We start from the raw sequence: 10,060 nt of genomic DNA, 5'->3' as shown, positions 1-10,060 counted from the left end.
ATTATATTTGACCTTCCAAACCCTCAAGGATCATGAAGCACTCTAAATGCCCCAATTGGAGCGATGGAAGGAAGGTCGATAAACTGCCATTTTTCTAATTCTAAACTTACATTCTCTTACATGTTTCTTTCCAAATTCTGTGAGGTTTTTGTAAAATTGCTGGTACAAAAATGACGCTAGAGGTTGTGCTTTTTTTTTTCCCTTTCTTTTTCTATTTCTTTCTTTAAAAAAAAATTTTTTTTTTGAAATACAGCATTCGTTTTAAATCGATAAAGCATTGTGGATTTGTAAAATGACTCCTGTTTTCTCAATGACCATGCCATTGTAAATCATTAGTGTTCTCCAAAGGACAGCCAAGCTTTCTTTTAAGAAATAAGAAATGTTATTTTATATGATATAAGCTGGAAGAAAAAAAAAAGACAGAGGCAGTGTTGTTTTTTTTTATAAAAATCATTCAAATTTGCACAACTGTTGAGTAATGTTTGATTTTTATTTTGTGATGTCCTTTGTTTGTAAATGTGGCCCCGATGTATTAACAGACTTCTGGATAGAAGTTGACTTTGAAGGGTCATCTCTGCACGCACCTCAAGGCACATGCTCTCCTCCCCACGGTAACACGAGTTACATCAAGGGGATGGAACAAGCCTCAGATCTGGTATTTCTGGCCTCTTTCAAAAGGTGGTTTAGTTAGCAGCATTGGTATTTGTGATGATATGCTTTCTTATTATTTTTGGTTAATTTTTTAAATTATTTTAGTTTAAGAATATGGGGGTGAAATCCAAAAAAAAAAAATTGTTTCATGCAGCAAAAAAAAAAAAAAAAAGGAAAAGAAAAAAAAGAAAAATGAAAAAAAAAATGAAAAAAGACATGTAAGTGCAGACTTCTTTTAAATATGAATTTATATATATATAAGTATTTTTTGTGCATTTATAACTAAGCTAGGAATTTAATATTGCCAGCATAACAGCTACAGAGTTATGTTGCTCGGCACCTCTAAACTATGAAAGATGTAACACATTTTCCCAGCAGCGCTCAAGGCCTCGATGAGCTTGCGTTAAATCTAGGTGCAGTTTCCGACATGTATAGAATCAAATGGATGCAATGGAGCCGATCTAAAATAAGGCTTAGTTGTCCTTTATATTTAAATATCCTTGAATTGTCTCCTTATTTTCTCTCTTTCCCCCCCTTTTTTTGCACTGTGTGTAAATGCAATCTTACTAGCACAAAATATTGTCGCAGATAGGTATTTCTGTTCTTCCACTGTAAATGCTATTGGGCTTTATTCCATTTTATGTTTATCTTGTTAATGGAATTTAGGAAAGCAGTTGTTTCTTTAAATTTATTGTGATATTCTATATCTAGCGGCCTTTATATGCAAATAAAATTGCAAGATTTTTAAATAGTTGCTGTTTGAGGGTTTTGGTGGGATTTTAGGGCTTTGGGGGTGTGGGGAGAATGCAGAATATATATGCAGCATCAGTTTTCCCTTTCAGGAGAATTAGAATAAGTGACTTTTTTTTTCTAATTTTCCATAAATTTTTATTACCCACCATTCGTGAGCTGGCAAGCAGGTCGATAAAGCACTCTGGATTTTTTCCATCATTTTGCCATCTATCTTGCCACAGATTTCAGGAAGGAAAGACTTCCTCTCTGGATATTATAATTCAATGTGAACAAAGTTGATGTTCACTCAAAACTCAGTGTATCCAGGATATTGTAGCCTATGTATGGATGGATGGATGGATGACTGTATGTACGTATGTAAGGCCTGCTGGAGAGAGTCACCATGGGGACAAAGGTGGGAGAGTTTGTTATAAAATAATCTGGTTCTCCTCTCTTAATTTGCCTCAAAAGCAGGCTAATTGGTCCCTGTCCTTTATAGCACTCACCACTAAAGTGTTGTTAAAATTAAAGTTAGCAGCTAGATGAATCAGTGCATAGAACACCAGCCCTGAAGTCAGGAGGACCTGAGTTCAAATCTGAGCTTACACACAACACTTCCTAGCTATGTGACCATGGGCAAGTCACTTAACCCCAATTGCTTCAACAACAACAAAAAAAAGGGGGGGAAATAAAAGATATTACCTTTCAGTTAAATAATTTAAAATACATTCATACTTATGTAATTGTATTAAAAAACCTGTAAGAAATAACATGAGATAGAATTAATATCTATGTGTGTATTACATAGTATTATAATTATTATAATATGCATTATTATATATGTACATTAGACATACATTATTATATATACATTACCTATATAAATATACATTTTATATATAAATAAACTCATGTATACACAGTTTATTTGTACATAATGTATATTTATGTTATATATTATATCGATTCATAATTCAGTTATGTAATTAATTGTATTTATCATTATGATTTTATAAATAGGTATAAATATGTGTATTAGATATAATACGCATTCAGTATATATACTGAATTTGTATACGTATATTTATTATATATAAATTCAGTTCTATGATATGTGTTATATACATATATGTATATATGTGTGTATATACAGACATATACATATGTGTGTATTATGTGTGTGTATGCAGGACATGGAATAGAGACTAGGAAAGAAGTAAGGCAATGGATTTAACATGGCAACTAAATTTAAGTTCCATATATAATCTAAAAATAAATGTCTTTTTTAGAAATGGGAAGGACTGTTGCATAATGGGATATGTGTGGGGGGCTCTGGCAGTCTTCCCATGTAGAGCTCTGGAGATGTTAGTATTGACACAGTTAAGTTAAGTTGTTCTTCATTTCATAAAATTGCTTTCCATTGTGTAGGAAAGAAATACACTTTTATAAGACAAATTTGGATCAAAAAATAACGATAATAGACATGTGCCTTTACCAAAGCACTTTGTGCACATTATATTATTTGAATAATCCTTCAAGAATAAGTGTCACAGGTATCGTTATCATCATGTTCTTTATTTTAGAGTTGTGCAGACTGAGGGAGAAAAAGGATAAATGATTTTTTTCATGGTCATATTTGCAGTAAATTTCAGATGGGATTCCATTCCAGGTCTTCCTGTCTTCAAGGACAGGACAAAATGTTACCTCTTAGAAGGCAATCTGACTTACATGATAAATACGTTTTCATTCATTCAGCTCTTTTTTTTAAAGTTCCTACTGTATGCAGTGTAACATACTGAGCAAAGCTTTTCCACTTAACTTCATTGAGTGTGTGGTGGGAGCAGGGGAGTGGAGGGGATATTGTGCGGGATATTCCGGTATGACCTCTGGACTTGGGTTTGGTTCTTTGTTTCATCGCTTCCCAGCCCTGATGCAAGATCATAAATTTAGAATTGGAAGTTACCATACAAGTTAACTAGTCCAACTCCTTCATTTTACAGATAAGGAAACTGAGACTTAAAGGGGTTAAATTATTTGCCCAAAGTTACATGAATAATGCCAGCACGATCCTATGTTTTCTGACTCAAAATCTAACAATCTGCCCATTGGTCCCAACTTTTCATTTTTTGGTCTTCAATTTCTTCATCTATGAAATGGGGATGATAATAATATGTCCATTACCAGCCTCCTAAAGTCAGATTCAGGAAAAGGTTTTTGATATATATGTCATATAATTGTTAACAGTTTATTATTGTGGGAATGGACATATCTATTGATGTCACTAATTAGCTCAGCGGAATAGAGCACTGGGCCTGGAGTCAGGGAAGAGCTGACTACTAATTTGCCTTTAGACCCTTACTTTCTGTGTGATTAAGCAACTTATTTAACCTGTTTAACTCAGTTTTCTCACCTGGAAAGTGAAGCTAATAATACCATCTACATGAGGATCAATTGAAATAATGTTTATAAAGTATTTAGCATAATGCCTGACACATAATAGTAGGTGATATATAGATATATATAATTGATATCATCAGCATCAGCATCAGCATCAGGTATCAACATCATGGTCACCATTGTTTTCATCGTCATCATCATCATCATTATCATCATTGTTATTCTTATTCATCTAAGAGCTAAAATATTGGAATATCTTGAAATGATTTATTAAGGCATAGAATCACAATCACTCCCATTAGAAGGAAGGTCAAAGATTAATCATGGAATCCAACTGCCACCAGCATAAATATCCCCTCTGATAAAATATAAGATAAAATAAAGATAAGATAAAAGCTAAATATAAATAAATAAATAAAGATAAGATAAAAAGATAAATATCTCCAACAAATACTCAGCCTGTAGCCACTTGAATATCTCTTGAATACCACTTGAACTACTTCGCCAGAAAAGCCATTTCACTTTTCTTCATGGAAGTATATCTGTGCATCAAGATGAAATTATTCACTTTGTAATGTCTACTCATTCCTACTTTTTCTTTCCACTGGGAAGAAGCCAAACCAAGTTAATCCCTTTTAAATCTCACAAATACATGAAGACAATTACCATGGACCTTTACATCTCTTCTTCTGACTAACCAGTCCAGTTCCTTCCATTGATCTTCATATATGATATTCCTTATATCATTTGTTATTTTGATCATCTTTCTCTAAAAGTATGCAGAATATATGCAGCTAGTGGCGTGGTAGAATGTAAGAAAAGAAAGGAAATGAGCGTTTATGTGGTACCTACTATATGCCAGGTACCTTGCTAAAGACTTTCCAAATATCGTTTGATCTTCACAGCAACCCTGGGAGATAGGAGCTGTTATTATCCTTTTTTTACACTAGAGGAAATTGAGGTAAATAGAAGTTAAGTGATTTGTTTAGGGTCACACAGATAATAGGTGTCTGAGATTGAATTTGAATTCAGTTCTTCCCATTGCACCATCTAACTGCCTGGGATAAAAGTTTGGACTTGGAAGCAGGAAGAAATCCTGCCTCAGAACTTTACTAGTTGTTCTCTTTTCTTTTCTCAGTTCTTACTTTCCTTATCTATAAAAATGAGGATTATGGTAGCACCTACCTCCTAAGGTGGTTGGGAAAATCAAATGAAATCTTCTATGCTCTATGAGGATATGAAAAGTACTTTGTTAACTCTCTTTTTTTACTTAATTTTTTTCTTTGTTAACTCTTAAAGTGCCATGTATATGTTAACTATTATTAGGCTTTGTTTTTTAGGAGTTTTCTTCCCAAAATATGGCCCATATATGTAGATACAATACTCCAAATCTGCCTCACTGAAAACAGAGTTTTGTTAGATTCTATCTACCATGTTTTGTCCATGATATATCAGGCAGCAGGGTAGTTGGCAGAGAGACCTGCTTTCAAGTCTTGCCTTTGACACAAACTGAATGCATGAGCTTGGGCAAATAATTTAGTTTCTCGCTTAATTTCTCAGTTCTAGACAACTCTCTAAATTCTAATTTGCAGAGAATATGCCAACCTGCATTGCTGGAAGAGGTTATCCCACTGGGAAGCAATAAACGAAATCATGGGTCCAGTTTGAAAACAAAATAAAACAAAATGTCAAGGATTGGGTTGAACTTGCCCTCTGAAATCCCTAGATATATTCACATGTCAATCAATAGTTCTCATTTGGGGGCAGTTAATTGTATTGACCCAATTATAGAAATTGACACTCATCCCAATTAGATATCATCTTATTTGATTCAAGTTATCTTTCTAGTCTATTGAGATCTTTTTGGGTCCTGGCGTTTTTGGATCCTCCCAGTTTGCTGCCATATGTAAATTGAATAAATGTGCCATCTGTGCCTCCCTCCAAGTCATCAGTAAAAATGTGGAACAGCATAGTAGCAAAGACAGATTCCTGGAACTCTCCACTAAAGACTTCTCTCCAAGGTTCTGTAAATCATTGCTCAGTGGATACAGTCATTCAACCATTCTGCATCTGCCTCACTTGACTGTCACCTAGCTTCAGTCTTTCCTTCTTGTCCACACAAGGAGAGCATGAGAGACTTTATCAAATGCTTTCCTGAAATCTCAGCATTGTCTGCCTTTGGTATCCCCTTGGTCCATTAACTCCATAAAAGGAAATCGTTGGTTATGATCTATTCTCGATAAATATATGATAATTCAATACTGTCGCTTCCTTTTCTGAATGATCCTAAGCTATCCCTTTGATAATATCTTCTAAAAATTGAGGGAAGCTAAATATAAGTCAACAACTAGAAGATTCCAACTTTTTTTTTAAACCTGGGACATCACTTGAGAAGTGACATGCTGTAATGGAAAACACAGGAACTGGGAGAAAACAAACTGAATTCACATCCCATTCACATCCTATTTGTTACCTGTGTGACCTTTACCAATGTGCAACCTTTTTGGAGAATTGTTTCTTATTCCATAAAATAAGAGAGTCTAATCAGTCAGGAAGGGAGCTAATAAATATTTATTAAACACTTACTATGACGATACCTAGCACCTACTAGGGCCAATATGTGGCTCAGTGGATAGAGTATCAGATACTTACTGTGTGATGCAAGGGAAGTCACTTTAACCCCGTTTGCCTCAGTTTCCTCATCTGTACAATGAGCTGGGGAAAGAAATGACAATCTACTTCAGTATCTTTGCCAAGAAAACACCCAAATGGGGTCACAGAGACTTGGACATGACTGGAAAATGACTGAACGGACATGACTGAAAAACACTGTGCTAAGTGCTAAGACTACAAAGGGAGACAAAAGATCAAATGATCTCTGTCTTTTGTAGCTCTAACTTCTGTAATGATAATAATGATAACTATCATATGTTATGGCACTTTAAGGCCTATAAAATATCTTTACATGTGTTATCTCATTTCATCCTCACAGCAGTCCTGTGAAGTAGGTGCTATTCATGTTTAACCTCTATCAGATTGCTTGCTATTTGGGGGAGGATAAAGGGGGGAGAAGAGAGGGAGAGGGAGAACAACCCAAGGTTTTGAAAAGGTTAATGTTAAACGCTATCTTTGCATATATTTGGAAAAATAAAATACTATTAAATAAATAAAAAAAAATAATAAGTGCTATTGCTATCTCTGTTTTACAGGTAGTGAAACAGATTAAGTTACTTGCCCAGAGTCACACAACTAGGACATGTCTGAGACAGGATTTAAACTTGGGTTCTTCCAGACCCCAGCCATTGTACTATCTAATTACTCATCTCCAATTCTTTGGTACTTCTTCCATTTGCATCCCCTCCCCCCCACACATATACCAGATCACCAACAGAGACTCATCAGTAACAACTACTATTTCTTCTAGTCTCTTAGTATCTAGTTTCTCCAGGTCTTACGACTTGAATTCATTGAAGAAAGCAAAATGCCCTTGTTACTGTTGTCTTGCATGATTCCCTGTTGCCCATTTGTGTCCTAATCTGAGACACAATAAATGGGCTCTGAGTATTTCAGTCTTCTCTAGATGATATGGTTTGAGTCTGGGAATGACAGAGGAAACAAGTCTTAGGATTTCATTGGTCCAGCAAACTCCTGGCAAGAATACTTCTTTTTTTTTTCCTTGTAGTCTCTTTATCCATCAGTTTGAAAGAATGTCCGGGACCATAAGGAGATTCCTTGAGTTGATTATCTAGGCAGTAATATGTGAAAGACAGGTCTGCTGGACTCTGAAGCCAGTCCCCCTATTCACTACACCATGTTTCCTCTCTATAATTATTTTACACCATTATGACTTGAACAGTGATTATTTTCCTTTCTTTGACCTTCCTCCAACCCCTGTCTAAGCTGGGGTGGGGAGGGTTGTAGGATGGGGAAAGTCCCTTATGATCCTAAACTCCATTCTGAGCTGGGGTTTATTATTCCTACTAACCATTCTAATAGGGATTGTTGTTTTTATCCTGTTTGTTACCCTACTATTCATCTTTTCTCTGTAAATAACTTAGCAAAAGCTAAATTTGTTCTCCATGAGTACAGATCAGTCTCTTTAAACCACACCTTCCCTCTTTTTCTTATTAAATTTGTTTTTGCTTACATCATAAGCATTTCATTACCAGGAGCTTTCCATTCTCCTCAGGCTAACTGTTCCTGTAGAATTTTGGGGGGTGGTGTTACCCTGCTTCCATCCTTTGGCCCCAGATGAAATCATTCTGTTAGCTTGAGGTTACACAAAAACCTCTATCTTTTGCCTCCTTACGAAATCATTGCCATGCTTTGTAGGAAAATCTGTGTGCATTTATGATGAGAAATTCAACAGGTCTATTTGTCTGCCTCAGAAGCATGAAAAGCCCAGAGTGCTCCTGCGTAGGACAGATACAGGATTCCTATTTTCTCATTTGGATGTCATTATTTAAGGTGTCCAAGATTTGGTCTCTATGGATGAAGGGATTTATTCTTTCCAGTTGTTTAAATTAGTCTAGAGGACTCTCTGGACCTGGAGATTTGTTCTAATATCCTTTCCCCTGGAATTCTGTTCCCCATCTCTCCCATTTCTATGCTACTATGTATCTCAATCAAGGAGACTCTTTATTTGTATGTGAACTCATTTTCCCTTCTTTTAGAAATCCTTTTCCTTTGGTGATGTCCACTTAATTCCCAGTCCACTCTTCTCTTCACCAGTGGTCAGCACTAACTTGGTGGTCTTTTTTAATCCTCTCAGCAGCTCCCTGGCTTAAGCAAATAAATACTATGGACCCATCTCAAGAAAGGAAAAGAGAAGCTCTGAGGATTAAGGATTTGTCAGTTCTAGATAAGAAGCTAGCTTTGTCCCCAAGCTTAGTGTGTACACAGTTACGCTAAGCAACACATGCCAACAATCTTAACAAACAACAGCTGCCCCATTCTTATAATAAAGAAGTCCCCTGCTTTGGGGACCTGCCATTCCCTAAGTTGTCTTGATTTCACAACACCCTTCCCCCTCCGTCCTATCAATCAACAAACATTTCCTAATAGCCTAATACATACCAGGCACCGGGCTGGCTGGTGGGGAGACATAGGCAAAAGTGAAACTATTTCTGCTCTTACAGAACTGATATCTCATTAGGACAAATGTATATAAATAAACATATACAAAAGACAAAGTGAATTGAAAGTGTTCGGGAAAGCGTGCTAGCTCTGGAATCTGAGAAACTGTTCAAATTCTGACTCAGTCGCTGTGTGAGCTTGGATAAGTCACTTAAAATGTCCTTGATATTTTCATATTGAAAAGGAAAGAGCTGGACTACCTGACCTCTTAGTTCCCTGCCAACTTTGAAATTATCCTGATCTATGATTTTTTTAAAAAATGTCTTGGTACGGGGCGGAGCCAAGATGGCGGAGAGGAAACACACGACTCAGTGAACGTCCTCACTCCCTCACAACCAATTAGATAAATTAAGTCTCAAAATTAGCTCAGGACTGATAGATACCACAAGGACTGGAAGCACGACTTACCAGCTGAAGAGAATCTGGAGTTTCAACAGGAAAGGTCAGTTCTCAGGGGAGGAATAAGAAAGACCAGCACAGACGGTGGGGTAGGGGCACACTGCGCCCATTGCGCTGGGAAGGGCTCTGGGATCAGAGAAGCCACTGAGGTAAAGGAATCTGGCACAGGCTGTTAGCTCTTCTCTGCTAATTATTTAGCAGTTCAGAAGAGAAAGCCAAAATATTTTAAAACTCAGATTAAATTTTCCCCGGACCCTGGGGGTGACTCGGCACCAGGGGGTGTGGCCTCAGCTACCTCCTGAGAATAGTTAAGAGACTGACAAGTGGGTGGATACGGCCCAAGGCAACACACACTGCCTAGCTTAGCTGGAGGGAGTGGAACTCAGCTCCAGGAAGTCCCAGAGAAGCGGAACCTTTGAACTAGGGACCGCGGTTTCTGGCAGACACCTCCAGTTTGAGCGCAGGGGCTTCTTACGTCACCTGCTGCAGACATCCACTCCCCACCCAGACACATAGGCTGAGCTTCTTGCTGTCTTCACTATTCTACGCCCTCGAAGCACAGTAGTGCTAATCACCTCTGAGGCACCTCCAGGGAGGGGGTGGGGAACTCTCTCCCAGAGCTCTCTCTTAGCTCAGGCTCAGGAGCCGCTGCATCCATCCCGTCTGGGAGGAAGCTGGTAAAGAAGTAAATAATTTCCTACCCCAGAGACAGACCCCAAAAGATTTTTTTTAAGTATGAACAAAA

The 10,060-nt window shown here is 37.1% G+C and overlaps 1 protein-coding gene across 3 annotated transcripts in view; it reads left to right on the top strand.

The window, feature by feature from the left end:
* Positions 1–274, top strand: part of MPPED2 (metallophosphoesterase domain containing 2) — a 210,468-nt gene extending 210,194 nt beyond the window's left edge. For all 3 annotated transcript variants that reach the window (XM_074275519.1, XM_074275518.1, XM_074275517.1), the window contains exon 7: positions 1–274. This exon is cut by the window's left edge and continues 83 nt beyond it. In XM_074275519.1, coding sequence (XP_074131620.1) covers positions 1–36 — 36 coding nt within the window. In that variant the 3' untranslated portion in view covers positions 37–274.
* Positions 275–10,060: the final 9,786 nt, after the last annotated feature.

This window comes from Sminthopsis crassicaudata, chromosome 6, assembly GCF_048593235.1.
Source record: "Sminthopsis crassicaudata isolate SCR6 chromosome 6, ASM4859323v1, whole genome shotgun sequence".
Classification (NCBI taxonomy): Eukaryota; Metazoa; Chordata; class Mammalia; order Dasyuromorphia; family Dasyuridae; genus Sminthopsis; species Sminthopsis crassicaudata.
This window is presented reverse-complemented; position numbering and strand designations above follow the sequence as displayed.